At 38.6% G+C, this 22,859-nt stretch overlaps 1 protein-coding gene across 1 annotated transcript; it reads right to left on the bottom strand.

Moving 5' to 3' along the window:
* Positions 1 to 1,030, bottom strand: LOC134674999 (uncharacterized). Its single transcript, XM_063533145.1, has one exon. It carries the CDS (start codon positions 941 to 943, stop codon positions 137 to 139), a length of 807 nt encoding a protein of 268 aa, XP_063389215.1. The 5' UTR covers positions 944 to 1,030; the 3' UTR covers positions 1 to 136.
* Between the last annotated feature and the right edge of the window lie 21,829 nt (positions 1,031 to 22,859).

Raw genomic sequence — 22,859 nt, 5'->3', positions numbered from 1 at the left:
AATTTGAGCGAAAGAAAAACTTAACAAATCAGTCAATAAATAAACAATCACACTCTATAAATAGCGAAATAAGTTAATAATTTAACGATGGGTGTGTACGAGAAATCTCGAAACTAGGTCATACATCTAGGGCATTTCACTGGGGCTTTTGGCCTGAATACGCTAGGCTTTGTGCATCTATAGACCTGCCCCAGCCGCCACTGCTGTGTCCGCTGCTGGCACTGCCGCCGTATCCTCCCGAGGAGTCACCACCGTAACCACTGGAACCACCGTAGTCGTGGCTTGACGTGTGACTCGAGCTATGATTGGGGTGCGCCACTACTTCATACGTCACGTGCTTCTGCTGGGACAACAGCTTCTTCAGACCAATAATCGCCGACAGGACCAAAGCCAACTTACCAATAAGCAACGCCTTTCCAGCGATCAACGCGATTGCTCCAATAGCCAGCGGCATCAACGCCATCAACTTCATCGCCAGAGCCATCATCAGCGGCCCCAGAATCTTCTGCGCTTTCTTTTTCTTCCCCCTACTTTCTTCTGAAACCTCATTGTCTTCTGTGTACGAAGAAACCGTTTCTTCCAAAGCTCGTCCTACGCTCGAAACTGTATCCACAACATCAGATCCTTTCACTTCGACGCGGATGGAGTGCGTGTCCAAATACCTTTTTAATCTCGAAAGAGGATCCAAAGATCGCGGCGCACCAGTTTCTTGAGGAGCATCGGTAGCTCTCACAACAGTGACTCCATCGGATAGGGCGAAGCTGTCCTTCTGTCCGATCATCTTGTCGACGAAAGAGAAGAACTTGTATTTCAAACATGACGTGGAATCCTTCCGCAAGCAATCGTTCAATCCATCCAGGTCGTTTTCCGAGTGTCCCGTGTCTTGGGCCGGGAGCGCGACGCACGCCGACGCGAGCGCGAGAACAACACAAGTCCGCCACATTATAAGTTCGTGCACTACACTGGCGCGCTCGCGATTCGCTGTAGCTTAAATACCCTCCTTCCCTCGCCTGTTGAAAAAACTCACCGAAATCACAGAATGGACTTTCTTCGTTCTGGAAGTAAAAGTGTGGTCCAGGTTTCATAAGACGTTGCATTAATGTGAAAGCCCATGTTATTACTTGAAACGTAAGCGGAAATCGTAAAGGTCGCGGATTCGTGTCGGGCACTTGTTTTTGCGTTCATTCATGAGTTTAGTGCAGATTGGAAGCTCAACAAGTTTCAGGCAAGATTATATAACCTTCATATTTACGAGTATACTTACTGGAATAGTTTTTTAAAATATTTTGAACTATTATCGCATAGCTATCGAATTTCTGATGAAAAATTTTTGGTCGCAATGGTAATTTTTCGGAATAAAATTGAATTTACTATTTTCCAATGGTGTACTTACTACATATGTATGCGTAAAATACTGTAATATTTCTCAAAATGAATTACGCACACTACATTATGCTTAAGCTTTAAAGCACTGCCTCTCGACACAACAAAATATGTCCCATTGTTACATGTTTATTATAGGTACTTAAAATATCCAATATTGTTAACTTGGCTAGCAAGGTGAGCCTTTTAATAGAATCCTTACCTAAAGGCTAAAAACGGGACCCTATTACTAAGACTCCGCTGTCCGTCTGTCTGTCACCAGGCTGCATCTTATCAACCGTAATAGCTAGACAGTTGAAATTTTCACACATGATGAAAATAAAACCCATGGAGGGACCCCTTTAACACAATAATGAACATAATAGCTGTTATTTGATAGTAATCTAAGAATGCTAGGTGGAAACCTAGGCTAAACTGGTTTAGTGCAGGAAAACTGTTACTCGCTATGAAAGTTAGAAAGCATTCTATAGCTTACTTATGCTGGAGGATTACAATTAAATGCATCCGTTGAAGTCTAGACAAATTAAATACCTACATATCTTAACTTTTCCTGTGGGTTTCTTGTTTTTATTTTTATTTCTATTTTTCAATATAGGTACCTAAGCATGAACAAAAATACGGTTTACAGAACCTCGTCCTTCTATGAAATTGAAGTCGGTTAAAAAGGTAAACAAGAAGACAAAGAAAAGCTTGCAAATCCAGCCAGGCTATTATGGATGGCTTTATCCATCTTTATCCACGTGATAAAATAACTGTCACTTTTTAACACCGTAGGATAGAAAGTGACGGACACCGTTTTATCACGCCGTCACGTAGACAAGAACGACCATCATATACGTACAGGCCCATATTTCATCAATCATATAATCTTTTTGTAATAAATATAATAGTAGTTTGTGTTACAAGGGATCAAAATGATATACATATTTCCGTCAAGGACGTACATTGAATACTGAATGAAGCGATGGATTCCACAATAGACTCCTGAGCGTAATGAGGGATTTAACTGTTAACGCCCAAGACGAAATAATTTTGATACCGTGTGACACATACTGCTTTTCACATCTCTTATGATGCTTAAGACGAAACAGGAGCTGAGTTTTAAGTATTTTTGGTAAATATACCCGTCTCGCTAACGGAAGCGACTCCTAAAAAATCCTGCGTAAAAATCTCAAGAATCGAGGTTTCGTACTCGACTGTTTCCTCCTCCAAAACTTAACCAATCCTAACCAAACTTGGAAATAAATCTAAATGATTATGAAATTATCTGTGTCGGATAGTTTTGCTTTTTTGCTAATTGATATCAGTTTTGAATACTACGCCTCTCATTGCGGCGTAGTCAATTAGACCATTTTTGCCATATTTGAAGGGCTATATCGCCTTAAAAAAAAACAAAAATATCAAAAAAAGCAAAACGACACGGATAATAATATTGGCAATATTAATCTGTGTTGTAAAATCATTGCTCTAGCAACAAAACCCACGGAGGAAACAGTCGAGTACGTTTGTATGGAGAAATGACCACTCCTGTTGGCTCTTAAACAGATTATTTAAGCTAAAAAATAATGCGCAAAAAATGTACCTAAAAATAGTGAGCTAGAACAGAAAAGTGTTACTTTGATCCCTCCTAGCAGGGAAGAAAAAGCCCTTTTTCGAATTGTTGATGTGAAAACATTCTTTTCACCACACCAGCTCGGAAAGAATTACTTTGCACTTCAAAAACGAATAGCAAAGTTGCATTTTATCCACAGGCACCTTCTGGGCGAGCTCACTCCATCGTAGGCCACGTCTACGCCTCGGCTAGTCTGTGGCCATGAGTAAGCCCATTCATAATAATAAAAAACATGTGAGGCAAAGTAATCAAATGCAAATTTTGAGTTGTTATCTTATGTTTGCTGGTAGAATTGACTTTTAAATGATGATTTTGGATGATAAATATTTAATAACATTCATTTGGATTTGATTTGGTTTGATTTTGTTTGATATTTTACATTTAATATTTGCTTCGGGTTGGTGTGGTGAAAAATTTTGTGTTTCACTCGGGGGCAATTTTTGTTTAACCCTCGTGCTTTGAAACCCTCGCAACGCTCAAGATTCCATTTTTCGAACCACTCGCTACGCTCGTGGTTCAATTTTGGAATCTTTCGCTTGCTCGGGTATCAATATTAGCACGAGCGGTTAAACAACAGCTTTGCCCCCTTGTAAAACAAATAACTATTGTTTCATTATTATTAGATAAAAATAAAAAACAAAAGCACATCTTGCATCATCGAAACAAAAAAGCGCCATCCACGCCCCACGCCACTTCTTACGTAAGACTGGTCAATATGCCCCAGATTTGCGGAAAAAACGACGACGAAACGAGAAACGCGGACACAAGTTCAATGTCAGTTCTAACGTGTTTTGTTTTAATCGACTTCAAAAAAGGAGTTCTACTGCCGTATTCGAACTTCAAGATATTCACAAGAGACGACACGTCCTAGATCCATTCTAGATACGTTATAGTTTAGATATCAACTAGTTCTCTTTTGCAGCGCAATTCGGGCAACCAATGTCACTTTTAGGTACGTTAGATAGAGTAAGATTACTATTAGATGTGAATTGGATCTCTAAGTCATATCCTGTGGAAATCGTTCAATAGTATCTCCAGAATCGCGCAAACGTCAAATTTGATAGGTTAGATCTTAAACATATCGTTATCGTATATTGGTCATGTCTAAAAGATATCTAATAGATGTCTATTGTCAAAATCTGAATCGGGCCCCTAGATTCGTTCGCCTAGATTTTTAAAATGGCTGTACGATCTGAAGGTACAGTCCGTACGATCGGTAGGTAGGTAATTTAGACATAAATATCATTAAGTTTATTTAATTTCGTTTAACTTACTGTAGGATATTGTATGTAAATGAATAATATAAAAAATATAACATAAAGCTTAAATTTATAGGGCCTTTATTATAAGCTTATTTCTTCATTTTTTTCTGTCAACCTTGTCGTAATCGTTGCAGATTTAGCTTAGACCGACTGAAGTGTTCCCAAATTTCGATTACTGCCTCATTATTGTGTCTAATATGACATTTTAAACCGCTCTGTACATTCAATGTCAAATTTTCCTGTCATTTCGCGTTCATCCCGCTTTCTTCGCGATAATTTGTATGATACCATGCAAACGCGATCAGTCACCTGCTCGGGTTACTTGTGTAATGACCGACATCATTCAAATTTGGTAACAATGGGGCAGGTAGCATTGAAAGCGGTGGAGTTGCCTCAGGCGGAGATGCCTTAAGAACGTTTTCAGTTGAGTCGCTTAACTTAAAACTCGGGTAAATCCAACTGTCTGATTATGCGATTTTGGTATTCAGAAAAGATATGCAGCTGAGAGGGTCGAATATTTCGTTGGATTTACCTGAATTTAAAATTACGCGACACACATTGTCCGCTCCGATATTGGATTTTGGATGATCCTTGGTGAAAATCAGCCCCTAGAGAGTGCCTTATGGCACTTAATTATCATTTTTTGGTTTATGGTTATCTTTTGAACAATAAATATTTAAACAATGAATAAATAAAATACAAAAAGGCGCTTGTATCTTTTTTTTCCTCTGCTCCTTATGCTAAGCGAATGGGTTGTTACTCCTAAGTCACAAAGGACACAGGGAAAGGACAGGCTATACCTAGTGTGAGGGCCAGCGCCAATGTAATATTGGTATAATTTTATTTCCGAAAAAAAAACGTATTTTGTATTTGTAGGTACATACAAAATATCATTTGACAAAATAAAGATTATGAAACTACACAACGGGACTTAATCGCGTATTTAAGTTTTAAGATTTACCTCCGACGTTTCGAGGACGGCGTTGTCCCCGTGGTCTCGGAGAAGACTGGCTTAAGTTGACATTAACATCTTCTAGCCGCGCGAGTTTTTCGAACTACCCGCACTTGGTCTTGTTTATCAGTTTGAACGTTTTGCGCACTAGGGATGTCACTCTGTCGACTCTGTCGAAAATAAAGATTAGTATTTAGTATGAATGTTTATTTGTTTATGTAATAAATAAAATGATCAAGCAAGCAAGTGCAAAGTGTCATTTATATCCATTTTTTAAAATGGAACCTGATGGGCGAGAAATGTTATGTGTACTTAAATATTCATATAGGTACCTAACAGCAGAAATATTTAATGCTTAAATTAAATTATTAGTGAGTTAATTATTTCTATTCGAATGTCCAAGACACTCCACTAATGATTTTACCCGTGGCCAAAATCAGTAATTCCAAGTTTTTTAATTCAAAATTGTATCTCACGCTTTTACTGGAACTTTATTCAGATTTTTCTTGTCTTCTTGCCTATTAGATAGTTTTCGTTTTATCTGATTGAGGCATAATAAAGTTTAATAGTTAACTTTCGGACCGACATGAAAAACGCATTCCAAATCCAATGTCCAGAATGACAGCTAACTAATAATTATGATTCCATCAAAAATAATTATCATTCTAGAGTTTGTGCGGAAAGAGAAAGAGTCATGGCATGTATTGGGCCCCATTGACGAATATATTGTTAAGAGAATAAGAGCGTGTCAAGGTAATTTTGAACACCTCGCCCGTTTAGCAACTTCTGCTGCTGGCTGTACAAAATGACGTGTGTCGCTCTCAACATTCGGCTCGATTCGGGAAATTAATTAGAGATTCACTAGATATGAAATAGTAAAGTTATGTGACGTTCCATGAGAAAAGGTACCTTATGGCGATGGCGGCTGGCGCTTACGTCGCATAGCGCCGCAATAATATTGGAGCGACGTTAATAATCGTAAGCGCCAACCGCCATAAGGTACCTTTATCCGTGGGACGTCACATATCTTTACTATATCGTATCTAGTTAATCTCTAATTCACTTTCCGAATCGCGCCGATTGCCTTTTTATTTTTATTCAAGATAAATATAAATACCCGTTCACAAAGAGATATATATATATCTCTCTATGTCTATCTTTATAATCTTGACTCAAAAATATAAAACACTATCAAAGGTACATATATGACTATGCTTCTATAAAGAGAAAACTTTATATTATCCGCCCAGCCATCTTTTAAAGCCCTATTTAAAGAATTTCCGTTTTTATAAAACTGAAGTAAAAGTGAGCTGATATAGTACAGTCATTATATCCAAAAAACCGACCCTACCCGTGAATAATTAGTTCTTGGATTTTTTTTTCGTAGGTCCCTCGGGGGGGTCACTGGGAGTGTAAATTCAAAAAGTAGGCTTAATCAGGCTCCTGCGTATATTCGAAAAATGGTTTTTTTCCAAAGAAACGATTTTTCTTCAATAACTCGGCCATTTTTGATTTTACAGTAAAACCGTAAGGACAAAAACTGTAGGAAATTTGATTCTCTACAAGTTAGTCCAGTCATTATATCCAAAAAACCGACCTTTCCCATGAATAATCAGTTCTTGGATTTTTTTTTCGTACGTCCCTCGGGGGAATCACTGGGAGTGTAAATTCAAAAAGTAGACTGAATCAGGGTCCTGTGTATATTCGAAAAACGGTTTTTCTTGAATAACTCGGTCATTTTTGATTTTACAGTAAAACCGTGAGGACAAAAATTGTTCAGAATTTGATTCTCTACAACTTCGTTTCCCTTCATTTATGCCGTAAAGCGTGGAACATAGGAGATAATGATAATATTTTGAATTTGTCGCGTTTTTCAGGTTTAATTTCTAAAATATCGATTTTGGGGGAAAGAAGGTGGGAACCAAAATTGTTCAGAATTTGATTCTCTACAAGTTTAGTCCTCTTCATTTATGTCGTAAAGTTGAAAATAAACGAGATGTTGAAAATATTTTGAATATGTCGCTTTTTTCAAAGTTTATTTCCAAACTATCGATCCTAGAAGAAAAATTGTGAGGACCAAACTTGTAGAGAATCAAATTTTCAAAAATTTTGTCCTTACGGTTTTACTGTAAAATCAAAAATGACCGAGTTATTCAAGAAAAACCGTTTTTGGAATATACACAGGACCCTGATTAAGTCTACTTTTTGAATTTACACTCCCAGTGATTCCCCCGAAGGACGTACAAAAAAAAATCCAAGAACTGATTATTCACGGGAAGGGTCGGTTTTTTTGATATAATGACTGGACTAACTTGTAGAGAATCAAATTTCCTACAATTTTTGTCCTTACGGTTTTACTTTAAAACCAAAAATGGCCGAGTTATTGAAGAAAAACCGTTTTTTTTGGAAAAAAAACCATTTTTTGAATATACGCAGGAGCCTGATTAAGCCTACTTTTTGAATTTACACTCCCAGTGACCCCCCCGAGGGACCTACGAAAAAAAATTCCAAGAACTAATTATTCACGGGTCAAAATCTATAATGACTGTACTAATATGTTATTATACCAACTGACCGGCGAGAGAAAATCGAAGAAAAAACATATCCCGGTGTTCTCACTCGGTATATGGTTTTCAGATATTATGGTTTTTTTGGTAAGCAGTGGTGGCCGAGTGGATATGACGTCTGACTTTCAATCCGGAGGTCGCGGGTTCAAATTCTGGCTCGTACCAATGAGTTTTTCGGAACTTATGTACGAAATATCATTTGATATTTACCACTAGCTTTTCGGTGAAGGAAAACATCGTGAAGAAACCTGCATACATCTGCGAATAAATTCAAAGGTGTATGTGAAGTCCCCAATCCGCATTGGGCTAGCGTGGGGACTATAGCCCAAGCCCTCTCGCGCATGAGAAGAGGCCTGTGCTCAGCAGTGGGACGTATATAGGCTGAAATGATGATGATGATGATATGGTTTTCTTTTAAGATTTTTGACGGTTATGACATAAGACATGAGAAAATAGGTTAAGATTTTAATGATGAATATATGTTATATCCCATACATTTATGGGCAATAAAATTATACAAAACCCTACGGAACCCCATACATTATCTTCGCAGTACCTATCAAAGATTCATACACGAATTCCTTTCACTTTTCGAGCACCAAGTTGAATGACTCTCATCGTAATTTGTATGACTTGTTAACTGCGATTTTGCGACAGCTTGATTGACTTAAAAATACTTAAGTACTTGAATATGAGTGAAAGTGATTTTAATTAGAGGATTTTTTAGTTGCTGTAATTTCGAGTGAAAGATTTACTTTATAAAAAAGGGCAGTTTTAGATTAGCGTTTTGTACGAGCGTTCGTTAAGCTCATTTTTAAAAGCGCGCGTAGGAGCATATGGTATGTGTCTGATCATGGGGCTTTAATTCCAGGGCTTGATTTTACTCGCTAAATTGAGCTACTTTTACTATGGGACCAACCCTAAAATTGGGGAAATTTTTTTGGCTTTTCCGTAGAAAACGTCGACATCTGATCAGCCAAAATGTATGAAAAAGTAAAAAACAAATTTCGGGATTTCTGGATTGGTGCCATAATAAAAGTAGCTCAGTTTAGCGAGTAGAATCGAGCCCTGGATTTAAAGCCCGATGGTCAGTAACACCCTGTATACGCTCGTCCTTTCCCAAGCGTGCCATTCGTACGATCGTTGTCGCGCTTATAAGCTCGTACAAGCTCGTGCTGTTGACAAGCACCGGTTCGAAACAGAAAAGGCAAATTCAGGTGGCTTTTGGTTAAGGGTGATGTGTAATGAACCCTCGTGGCAATCTCCCTAGTGGTTCCTCAACACACCAACGGAGCGGGAGCTGACGCCCACAGGGGATTCATTACATTAACCACTTTACGAGAATTACGAGTTATATTGCCTGGGTTACGGGAGCGGCGTTAATAATAGTGTAAGCGCCGATCGCCATAAGGTACCTTTTGCCGTAGAACGTCACATATCTTTACTATTTCATATCTAGTGAATCTTTATTTCATTTCCCGAATCGCGCCGGCACTCTATTCCACGCTCCCTTGCTCAATCACGATTTCTCTACTCCAGAACTCGTCAATCTTCAATCTCCAAATCTCGTCAGTAAACATAGTCAACAGTAGGTACAAGCAATTAAACTTTAACAGTCAAGTCCGTGAAATTTAAAATAACAAACCTTTAAAAAATAACAACTTGTCAACATACTTAATAGCTTAAGCACTTGTTAAATGGGACCTCCGAACTTAATAACGCACTGCGTGTGAATTGTATGGGTGAAAGTGTACGGACCCATACATATTAACATCAAAAGTTCACTGACCATCAATGGATCTTAATATCTAGGCAATAAGATCTATGACTGGTCAGTTAAAAGTGCGGATGATGGTACAATAGGGCGATGATTGTGAATGGACCCCGATGACGGGGTTACAGCCAGCAGCAGAAGTTGCTAAGCGGGCGAGGTGATCAAAATTACCTTGTCACGCTCTTATTCTCTTAACAATAAAGTCGCGTCAAGGTCATTTTGAACACCTCGCCCGCTTAGCAACTTCTGCTGCTGACTGTATGAAAGTGAATTCAATTGCGGGTTATTAGTTGTGATGTTGGTGCGGATTTTTCCTTTAGTTTCTCAGTAACGACCAGGTTTCTATGACTGACGAGTTTATTTAACTGCTATAGCGTACATTGTTATTATGGCCGATTTACTCAGTGAATATGTTAAAGGTGGGATCAGACGGTTCATTTTTTGTTCATTTTCTAGTTTCATTATTCATCTTTCACTCAAAGTGACACGTCTGAACACAAAATGGACCAAAAGTGAAAAATCATTAATGGAAGAACCCAACAATGTTGGATATTTTCATTCGGCATCTTTCACTCACACTCCGAATGACCAAAAAATGAACAGTGTGAACACAGAAATGAACGTTCATTCGGATTAAGTATGTATATTTTTCTCGAATCCTGTGGGTATAATACTATGTGGAATGAACAAAATACTTTTTTATTTTTGGAGCATTTCAAAAATTACCAATGCCTCTGGAACCACAAATGATGAGTATGAATGATGAGTTCTAATAATTCTACAAAATCTCTAATTAGTGATTTAAACTTAGAGGTTAGTGAAGAAGAAATTAAACTTAAAATAAAGACGATACGATTATTATATGACCAATTGATCACAAATTAAACGTATACCGAGACGCACTACTTCATTCGACGCCATAGTGAAAGAAAAGAAAAAATGAATTATCTTTCCAGCAGCTGTCTGAACGTGGAATGAAAGGAAAATGAAACATTCACTCAAGTGAACATTCATCCGAGTGAACCGTCTGATCCCACCTTAACAAAAAATGTACCTAGTATTTAAAAATATGGTTAAGGTGATGGGCACAGCATAGTTATTCAATTTTAGTTGCAACTTTCAAACCAAGGACCATTAACTATTAGAAAACGTACCACAGGAGACCGAAAGCCAAGGATGTCTCCCTGTCGGGATCCTATCTCATCGCATAATAATTGATTGTCATAATGTAATGTTACGCATAAATCTCTTTTCGCATATTTTTTCTCCAGCTGAAACAGAAAGTATTTTCGAAAATATTTTGCATAGGTTGTGTAGAATAGGGTATTTAGGTTAAGTTAGGTTTGTGTTATAATTTTTCAGAAATGTTAATATTTCCAGCACAATAACAACTATACGAAATGAGTTTTATGCGTAACATTACATTAGGACAATCAATTATTATGCGACCCAATATGGACCCCTCGCTGTCACACTTATATGGAAGAGTGATAGAGACATTACAGTTTCGTTCGTTACGGCGTAAACGATTGGCATCTTGCCTTGGTCTTGAGCTGGCAGCTTTTTCACCCAACGCTTTTTAGGGTTCCATACCCGAAGGGTAAAAACGGGACCCTAATACTAAGACTTTGCTGTCCGTCAGTCCGTCCGTCTGTCTGTCACCAGGCTGTAACTCATGAACCGTGATATTTTCAATTTTCACAGATGATGTATGTCTACTGCCGCTATAACATCAATTACTAAAAATATAATTGTAATAAATATTTAAGTGGGGCTTCCATACAAGAAACGTGTTTTTTATGCCATTTTTTGGGCAATGATACGGAACCTTTCGTGCGCGAGTCCGACTTGCACTTGGCCAGTTTATACTACATAAAACTAATTTAGTCTCTCACAACACCACAAACCAAGATTTATCCAAAGTTCACAATCAAGAATTTCGTCCAAACAGGTTTTCTGTCTGCCACAAGTCTGCTGTCTTGATTATGTAAATGCAATTCCTGTACGAATGAAATTGATACTAATTATATCGTTACGCCATTATCAATCTGAAAGTGTTCAATCAAACAGATTATTATTAATGATTAAATGGTGTGAGATGGTTTGAATCATGAGTCATATTGAGCCGAATGTTGCGACTTTCATATCGTAATGACGAAATCCTACCCAAAGTTTTTCGTACTTAAAGTTTTTTATGGCCACCCCACACTAGCGTCTTTTGAGCGTCGGTGTCCAGTCAGCGCTTTGGAAAATGGCGTCGCTGCGCAGTTGCACCAAAGCTGCGTCGAGAAATAGCCACACGGTCTGGCCACGACATTGCACGACTGACTTTGGCTAAGGCGATAACCAAAATAATTAACCATAGGTTGGTGCGAGACACAACGATCGGACCTTTCGTCCCCATCAATGTTTTTCACCTTAGCCGACCCGAAGCCAGTCACGCAATGTGGTGGCCAGGCCGATAGAGCGATAGGTCTAGGTGCTCAAAAATATCCGGTAACATCTCTAATTGTCAAGGCGCTAGAGTGCGTGTTATACTTAAAAATAACGTACAAGATCCAGCATCTCTCGAATGGATAGTCAGTAGAAGCAAAATGTTGTGAACTGGATCGCTTTATGACGTTCTCATAGTAATGTGGGACGAGCTTTGTGCGCGTACGATGATTACAATGTTCAACGTTTGATGACGCCGACACCGGTTGACGGCTGCCTCAGCCTATGGAGTAAGGTTTTCCAGAACTCTCCATATGAAAATAACTGATTTGCAAGACCGAAGTGATCCCATAAGTGTTCAGTGAACAAAGTTTTGTATGGAACACTAAAACTATGATCGTGCCCGTGTGGATGTAAACTTTACTCCTCATGTGAAAACTATGAGATAGTGTATAATCGTGCGGTAGTAGATGAAAATTGCTAAACTGCATTTCGGGCACAAAAGTAGAGGAAAATCACGTAACAATTTTTTAGGGTTCCGTACCCAAAGGGTAAAACGGGACCCTATTACTAAGACTTCGCTGTCCGTCCGTCCGTCCGTCCGTCCGTCCGTCCGTCTGTCACCAGGCTGTATCTCACGAACCGTGATTGCTAGACAGTTGAAATTTTCACAGATGATGTATTTCTGTTGCCGCTATAACAACAAATACTAAAAACAGAATAAAATAAAGATTTAAATGGGGCTCCCATACAACAAACGTGATTTTTGACCAAAGTTAAGCAACGTCGGGAGTGGTCAGTACTTGGATGGGTGACCGTTTTTTTTTTGTTTTTTTTTGCATTATGGTACGGAACCCTTCGTGCGCGAGTCCGACTCGCACTTGCCCGGTTTTTTTTGGCCAACTAGCGTGTGTTCGTTAACTCCGTAACATAATAAAATCACAGCGTTAAGACGGCCTGTTGTTTAAACCTCTTCTTTTCTGTAATATTTGTATTGTTTTCTGTAATGATGAGGTATGCAGTAAAGAGTATTTGTATTGTATATATCTACTTACAAATAAGTAAATCATTTGTCTTTTGACTTTACATTTAAGAGAGACTCCACACTAGCGTCTACTGAGCGTAGGCGCGGTGTCTAGCCCGTGGAGCGCCCTACTGTCACACGTGTGATGGTAACTAGTATAGGAGTTCCATACTACGGTAATTCTGTGGCGCTCCACGGGCTAGTTATGGTGTTGCTCGGCGCTGATGCTACTGCGCAGAGACACAATTTTCCACATCGCTGACAAGACAATAGACACCGACGACCGAAAGACGTTATATGGAGTGTCAACTGATGTATCTGAACCAGTCTGTGTGACTCTCGGTGCGTGGCGAAGCGCAAACGCGGGAAGCTGTCTGTGTAAACGTTGACGTATTATGTTCTACAAACACTCATTATATGATATTTGTGTTCTGTTATTACTCGTAGTGAGTTATTATGAGTGTTTGCTTGTCTCTTTTTGTAAATAAAGGCCGGTAAAAATTAAGCGTAGATGGCGCTCTCGGCCGTGGTACATTTTAAGCATGAAATTAGATAATGCATAATCACCATTTTGTGAATGGTGAGAGTAATCTCTATGATCGCTAATACCAACACATTTTAAATTGTTATCATACACGGTGTAACATGAGGAAACCGAATAATTTTAACCACGAGTTTCTGAGATCAAAAGAAGGAAAAAATTGAATATGAGTTTAGGCCAATTTAGAAAAAAAAAATGTTGTTTTGTTTTTTTCAGTCTTTTGAATATATATGTACATAAAAAATAAATGTTATTGGTAAACTTGTCGATTAAAATTAATATTTACTTTTTTTTTTTCGTAAAACCTACATTTTGAAAAGGTTACTTTTTGACATCTATCGATAAGGATATTTAGACTACGTCCCATAGCAGCAACATCACCATCAGGAAGGCCTTTTACACTATGTAACTATAAAAACTTTTTTTTTTTAATTAATATTATCTCTGAAACTAGGCGAATTTCAAAAAAGTTTATAGGACATTTTTGTCTCTAAATATGATCAGAAATAAGCTGTTAAAATTATTTGGTTTCCTCATGTTACACCGTGTAGTATAAGCTCGTTCACTCGTGTCATGGGTCATGAGTCATGCATGACTGTAGAAAGCTTCTTATTACCTATGATTTTATTTCAAGTCACTTGACGACAAAATGATGAGTGCAACGTGTATTCCATCTATGAAAGTGAAAAAAAACCGGCCAAGTGCGAGTCGGACTCGCGCACTTTGGGTTCCATACCATTACGCAAAAAACGGCCAAAAAATCACATTTGTTGTATGGGAGCCCCACTTAAATATTTATTTTATTATGTTTATAGGATTTGTTATTATAGCGGCAACAGAAATACATCATCTGTGAAAATTTCAACTGTGTAGCTATGATGGGTTTACGAGATACAGCCTGGTGACAGACAGACAGACAGACGAACAGAGGAGACCCCCCGTTTTTACACTTCGGGCACGGAACACTAAAAAACTGTATATCTGTAGGTAACGCTGAGCACTGAAGCAGAAATGTTTATTGAGCGGCATTTACAAGACATATCGGAAAACGAAGTAGGAAAGCTCACAATAAGGTGGAATTATTATTCAGCCTATATTATAGGACATTGTTACACAGATTGACCAAGTCCCACAGTAAGCTCAAGAAGGCTTGTGTTGTGGGTACTCAGACAACGATATAATATATAAATACTTACATATATAGAAAACAACCATGACTCAGGAACAAATATCTGTGTTATCACACAAATAAATGCCCTTACTGGGATTCGAACCCAGGACCACTGGCTTCACAGGCAGGGTGACCCACTAGGCCAGACCGGTCGTCACAAATCGTCGTATATGCCCGTATCGCCCTGCTTGGCACTTGCCTCCTTTCATGCGCGAGAGGGTTTAGGCAATAGTTCCCACGCTGGCCCAGTGCGGGTTAGGGACCTCACATACGCCTTTGAATTTCTTCGCAAATGTATTGTATGTACGGAATAAGCTACTGGTAAATATCAAATCTGATGCTGATGCCATACGCGACGCTACGGGCGTCAACATCCAGGGGTCAATACAACTGGCCCAAGACAGGGGGGTTTGGAGAGCGGTGGTGAAGAACTGCACTCCTGCATGATGGTCACGACCCTCAGCCTTGAGGAACCGACTAAGAAGAAATATCAAATGATATTTTCTCATAAGTTCCAGCTATTGGTTGGAGCCAGGATTTCAACCCACGACATCCGGATTGAAAGTCGGACGTTAGCTTCAATCTGCCAGGCACCGCTGCAAGGTGGAATATCAGACGACATTAATAAATAAATAAAATAAAATAAAAATAAAAAGCCTTTTATTTCCCGCTAAATTGTTACAGGTTTATAGTGTTAAATATTTCTTACTTTATGGTTAGTAAATCAGACGACATTATAAACCGTTAAAAAAAAACATGTATTTTTACAAACTCGACTACGTAACTAATATTAAGTTAAACAGATTTTTGAGTTAAAGAGTCTCATCATCATCATCATCTCAGCCATAAGACGTCCACTGCTGAACATAGGCCTCCCCCTTGGACCTCCATACGTGCCGGTTGGAAGCGACCCGCATCTAGCGTCTTCCGGCGACCTTAATAAGGTTGTCAGTTCATCTTGTGGGTGGACGTCCTACGCTGCGCTTGCTAGTCCGTGGTCTTTTCGACCACTTTTAGAGCACTTTTCGACCCCATTGGCCATTTTCTCTGCGTGCAATGTGGCCTGCCCATTGCCACTTCAGCTTCCTAATCCGGTGGGGTGGGCTATGTCGGTGACTTTAGTTCGGTTAAGAGTCTACGTAGTCATAATATGAGTCGAATAAATTTTATACAATAGTCTATTACAACAAAGTTACGGAGTCAAAAATTGTGTTCCTAACATTTCCCTCTATAACTTTTTTTGAGCATTCATTCATGCTTCAGGCGTCTATTTTATTTAGATTTAAGTTACGAGTAGTTATTAATTTCGTTTAGTAGTACCACTAGTACCACTGTATACAGGGTGTCCCACGGCTATGCCACATGGAGGGAAAGTACCCTAAATATTGTAGATGGAACATTTTACTGAAAGAAGACATTATTTTAATTTAAAAAACAATTTAAACTGCATTCATAGATTTTTAAATAATTACATGGTTGAACCGGGAATCGAACCCGCCGTACGAGAAAAAAAATCACCCTGTAGCTTTATCATACCGATCGAAAGGCTTGATCATAAGGATTATTTTTTGCTAAAGAACATAGTGTCAGAAACAAAAGGAAGACCATGAATTTTAACATTTGATGTGAAATTTAGCGAAATAATCAAGAGTGCGGCTTTGTATTCAACAGAATGAGACTACATTTTGAGCATTTGATAAATTAAATTGATTAATTTTGAATTAAAAATGTTAAAATTCATGGGCTTCCTTTTATTTCCGACACTATGTTATTTAGCAAAAAATAATCCTTATGATCAAGCCTTTTGATCGGTATGATAAAGTTACAGGGTGATTTTTTTTCTCGTATGGCGGGTTCGATTCCCGGTTCAACCATGTAATTATTTAAAAATCTATGAATGCAGTTTAAATTGTTTTTTAAATTAAAATAATGTCTTCTTTCAGTAAAATGTTCCATCTACAATATTTAGGGTACTTTCCCTCCATGTGGCATAGCCGTGGGACGCCCTGTATATCTTGTATGTAAATAAATGTTTTTTTCTTACATACATATTTATTAATTTGTTACAAAATTCGATTATTCTTTCATGCATATAATATAAATTTTACTTTTGATGTGTTTTTAGGTATACACTTTCTTTGTTTTATAGAAAACGTACATCGGGATATACTGAGACTTTTATACTATATACTGAGACTAATTCTATATTCACATTCACAGTAGATGTTTCTATTGGTAAGTACCATAATGATGACGGTAAAATTTAATGAGTGAAAAGACATAAAAACACTTTTCCTTTCGTGACAGGCAACATTATATCATTAATTAGTAAGAAAAGCAATACATTATTTATGAAACTGTATCAGAAGTCATATTGTTCTCGGCTAAAGATATGCAATTAGCAAACTGTATATGTTTGTTAGCATACACAATAGTAAAAGTTGAATTCTTTGCTAAAAAGCCTGAGAAATTAAGAGTGTGAAAATAGATAAGAGCGTTTTTGTTGCAAACGCTACAATAACAAAGTTCGTAATAAATATATGTACATAGCACCGAGACTACAGTCTTCTTCTTCTTCCTTGTGTTATCCCGGCATTTTTCCCGGCACCGAGATTACAGTAAAACTAAAAAAATAAAATATTTGATGCCTACTTATTCACCTGTAATAATATGTTCCTCTTCCAAGGCTGCAAAAATATGTGACACGCTCTTATTGCTCCATAAATAAGAACGTGTCAGATGATTTTGCGACCTTCGAAGCCTACTTGACCTACGTAACCTACTTGTTTACCTATATCATTCCTAATCCTAAGCCGAGATGATAAGTGCTATGTTGTCTACATTGTTCATTTACTTACTTGGCTGGCGCGATGACCCAAAATAAGTCTAGGGGCCCGATTCAGAGTATGAAATAGACATCTATTAGACAACAAGATACGATAACGATATGTTTAAGTTCTAACCTGTCAAATTTGACATTTGCGCGATTCTGGTGATATTACTCTTGAACTATTTCCACAGGATATGACGTAGAGATCTAATTCACATCTAAAAGATATCTTACTCTATTTAACGTAAAAGTGACATTGGTTGCCTGAATTGCGCTGCAAAAGAGAACTAGTTGATATCTAAACTATAACGTATCTAAAACGGATCTAGTACGTGTCGTCTCTTGTATATAATATCTTGAAGTTCTCGAGTGAGTCTCGATTCTCGGTGAAAGAAAAGTTGTAGGTAGTGATTTTGATCGTTCATACGCAATATTATACACGCCTGCGATTCAGTCATATGCGAGAAAGAGAAAATCAGCTTGCAAATTATATTCTCACATTACGACTATTACGAATAATAAATTTTCTTCATATTACCCACCCTGTCTTCTATGACAGATTAAAAAAATAAATAACCAGATTGTTTAAAACCCATTAACAAGCCAGCTCCGTGTTAATGAAAATGTACGGCCATTGTGAAGCTTTTTACTCCAGTGCGAACCGGCGCAGCCTTTGTGCAAAGTTCACAGCATTGTCGATTAGGTCAGGTTACTGGGATGGGATGGTGTTAAAATTGGGACATGTTAATCACTAGTACTATATAATTAATTAGAGTCCCATTCATGGCAAAGTTGCGAATCAGTCACGGATTTGAAAACTTGGGCCCGATTCGGATTTTTAAATAGACATCTATTAGATATCTTTTAGACATCACCAAGATACGATAACGATATGTTTAAGATCTAACCGAAAAACGAATTCTGGAGATACTCTTGAACGATTTCCTCAGGATATGACTTAGAGATCCAATTCACATCTAATAGATATCTTACGCTATCTAACGTAAAAGTGATATTGGTTGCCCGAATTGCGCTGCAAAAGAGAACTAGTTAATATCTAAACTATAACGTATCTAGAATGGATCAAGTACGTGTCGTCTCTTGTGAATTTCTTGAAGTTCGAAGCTTATCTTAAAAGTCGGCAGTAATGTCACGCCGAAATATTGCAGCAGAAACGCCTGGTAGTGTGAATTTGAACGGTACCTTTAGGTTTTCATTTCGATTTTACTTAAGTGGCAGATTCTCGAGTTTGTCATAGAGTGCTGATTCGTATACCTAGTATGTTACCAAAGACACGTCAATTACTAGATCTAGAAACGATAATATCTATAAAAGATATCTTGTGTCAGTGTCAAAAGTGACGTTTTCCTTTGAAGGAACGTCACATTTTGTCTTTGACATAATTATATCTAAAGGCCGAGCCACACCGGCTTGCGTGTGCGTGACGTGCGCTTGTACGTGCGCTAAAATGTTGGAGCCGCACACGCACACGTCACGCAAGCGGTGTGCCATCTCTCATAAGGATCTGTATACTACAACGCCGCACGCGCACGTGCACGTCACGCACACGCAGCCGGTATGCACAGGCTTTAATCCATATCGTTTCTAGATCTATTAACTGGCGTACATATCTTAAAGTTCGATTCGGGTCATATTTCTTGACACATCCGATGTATTTGTATCCTAGTAATATATTGTCACTTTCTTATAACATACAAATGTTGTATTAAACAGTTTCTGTGTTTTGAGGTAAATCGTGGTACGGTGATCAACATCACTCAAGCTATTTTCATCCTTATCTCTAGAGTCATGTTAGTTGCTGACCGTAGGCTGTTACTTTCTACAGGAAACCGGACCTATGATAGCTCGGGACTTCGATTTAGGGTTTGCCTCGCGATTTATCGACTATAGTAAATAAAAACCCTCAGTAAAAAGTAGTACGAGTATAGTTAAACCTACGTTGTTGAAAATGTAAGTACATGTTATTACAATTAAGTTTATAAATTATGTGGACCCCGTTTCGCTGATGGGATGCAATCTAGTATAGGTTTTTAGGGTTCCGTCCGTACCTCAAAAGGTAAAAACGGAACCCTTATAGGATCACTCGTGCGTCTGTCTGTCTGTCCGTCTGTCACAGCCTGTTTTCTCGGAAACTAACTTGGCCAATTAAGTTGAAATTTGGTACACATATGTAAATTAGTGACCCAAAGATGGACATATTTTTTATATAATTTTAAAATACATAGGTTCGAAGTTATTTATGAAAATAGCCAAAAAATTACAATCCCCCCCCCCTTTATCTTCGAAACTACTGGGTCTAAAATTTAGAAAAAATTACTCAAAATAGTTCTTTACCTATAGATGACAGGAAACCTATTAGAAATGTGCAGCCAAGCGTGAGTCGGACTTATGTACGGAACCCTAGAATCGCGAGTCCTACTCGCACTTGGCCGGTTTTTTTTATTATAGTTTGTATTGAGACTTATCAACTATGTTATCTTGTAGAACGTGTTGTTGTTACAAATTAATGATTATGAGTGTCATACGAATGAAATCTCACGTCACTAGTTAAGGATAAACGTTTTCTGTAAACTGTTAGTTGGCTAGGCCCCAAAGTATTTTTAGAAGCTTGCCAACAGTGTTAGGCGCAGTGGAATAATATCCGTAAATAGCTGTATCCGACAGCAGCTATCTATATAAAGTGCATTAAGCGGTGCAGTTTCTACAACAAGGCCACGGCTAGACAACTGTGGTATAGTCAGCTATATAATATTCGGTTACCGTGATAGTTACTCATGAAATAGAACTATTGAAACGGATTATACCGCGTATATTGAATTTATACTACATCCCGACGTTTCAAACCCTTTACAGCGTGATGACTGAGGAAAAACTACACTGTGCAAAAACTACCCACTTACAAAATAATGAACCACGGACGGTGTCGGGATGTAGTATGAATTCAATTTTTTTTTTTATTATGAATGGGCTTACTCATGGCCACAGACTAGCCGAGGCGTAGACGTGGCCTACGATGGAGCGAGCTCGCCCAGAAGGTGCCTGTTCACTCTTGATTTGAAGGTTGCCGGGTTATAAGAACACGGAAATATAGACGCCGGCAAGGAATTCCATTCCTTGGCAGTGCGCATAAGGAAAGTAGAAGCAAAGCGCTTCGTGCGAATTGGTGGAATATCTACCATGTAAGAATGGAAACCGGCCGTGCGTCTAAAAGTCCGATGGTAGAATGGGGACGGTGGAATAAGCTCGTGTAGCTCTTGGGCACACTCCCCGTGATATAATCCGTTTCAATACTTTTATTTCAAAGTCAGCTATAATTTAATAATACTCTGAGTCTTCTTCTTGATCGGGTCACTCTTGACAGAGCGGTCGTGGTCATCATTGGAAGTCTCCCTTTGTGACACGTTTGACGGCTCGCCTCCACTTCTCCCTGACGATGACGGCTGCGCGTTTAGCGCATTCGTTCGTAGCGCATACTCTGAGTAGGTACTACAAATGCAGAGATTTTCCCGAGGAATACCTATAAAGTGGGCATCTTAAAACAAGGAGAGTACCTACAGCTTTATTATAAATGGTTGACAACGCGCATGGAACACCACTGGATTGCATGTGTCCATAATTAAATGGTGACTGCTTACTACCAGGCGGGCTGTATGCCTATTTTTCGCGAACATTGTTTAAAACTACGCCTAAACAACAACAATCTACAACAAAGTTTCTTATCGGATTCTCGTTGGGTACAATATTTGACTATTTTTGGTATCAATCATTAGACCTGGAAATTGTTTGCCTATGCACAAATGCAGCCGACTGTCCTGCAAGCGTCCGGTTATGTGTAGAAAACTCGGTCTCTCCCGTAATGATCCAATCGGCGGGACATGCGGCCTATTATACTATTAAGCTGCTTTTACTTCGCAACTGTGTGACGTGTGCCTTTGTGAGCTTGATTTTATATATATCTACACATATAAACTGTTACCTATATTACAACAAATTTCTTATTACATAATAAAAATACAAAAACTTATAAATAAAAAAAATTACCTATTTCGCTCGGTAGGGTATCCAGAAGGCTGGCATTGCCCCGCTGGATGGCAATCCTGATCCATTGGGCAAAATTTTGGCCAGCCCTCTGGTCACCGGAAGCCTCTATGAGATGCTTTGACAGCTCCTCATAGTTATAGGCGACGCACGCTAGGTCTCTAAGGCCCCAAGGTCTCCACACCAAACGCCGCAAATATGTAGCTACTACCTAGTGTGACAAATAGTGTTTGAGGTTTTCGGCCGAGGAAGCGGCCGCACCAGGCAGCACCAACTTTGGTGCCTGGAATATGGGACGGCGCCAGGGTATCTACACACGTAGAGCGTCACTGACAAGTGGCCGGCCCATATATGCGGTGGTAAACATGAGTTTTAATGTTCGTTTTTCAAGAGCAAACTAAGCGATCAGTTATTCGCGTCACCTTCTAACCTACATTAGCATTGTGGTCCACTAGTGGTTCTAGTGTAAGCGGGATGCTAATGTTTTTTTCATTACACCTACTCAAAAAGGCTATCTTTATTTATATGTACTTATTTATTTATACCTCCCTCTCTCCCTCCATCCAATGGTGTGAGCAGTTATTGTGTTTTTAGGGTTCCGTATACCGAGAGGGTAAAAGGGGACCCTATTACTAAGACTCCTGTCCGTCTGTTCGTCTGTCTGTCTGTCTATCACCAGGCTGTATCTCATGCACCGTGATAGCTAGACAGTTGAAATTATCACAGATTGTTGCTTATTACTATCGGTGTGTCAGTGCTACATATTATATCTTGTAGTAATATTTGACGTGTCTTAATGTTCGAATCGGGCCGCATGTCATATGCCATCCGGCGGCCCGTTTGCTTCTTTGCTGACTATCATCAGATATATATATATAACTCCGTATAAGATAAATAAAGTCTGAGAAAAAAACGTGCCTCGGAAATTAAGAAAAAGTCATTCTCGAATGGCGCACACACCTTTGGCCTATTCCCGGCTAGATGGCGTTGACCGTTTGATATTTAACAATTTTAACACATATCAGTGAAAGAACATGGGTCAGTATGGAACAATAAAAATTAAAAATCATTTATCCGTAAACATATTTTGATTAATTTATACATTTTCAATTTTATTTTAAGTTTTAATCGTGTGTCGATAGATGGCAGTAAATGTACCGCGACTACAAAATTTACTTTGGCAATGGCCCTCTATACTATCTATTCTTTTTGCTATCATACAAAAACAATGACAATCGCTACTAGTCGCGG

This window comes from Cydia fagiglandana, chromosome 21 (assembly GCF_963556715.1).
Source record: "Cydia fagiglandana chromosome 21, ilCydFagi1.1, whole genome shotgun sequence".
NCBI lineage: Eukaryota > Metazoa > Arthropoda > Insecta > Lepidoptera > Tortricidae > Cydia > Cydia fagiglandana.
This window is presented reverse-complemented; position numbering and strand designations above follow the sequence as displayed.

What these genes read in the sequence shown, in the direction of transcription:
- LOC134674999 (XM_063533145.1), bottom strand. Translation starts at nt 943, where the DNA reads ATGTGGCGGACTTGTGTTGTTCTCGCGCTCGCGTCGGCGTGCGTCGCG.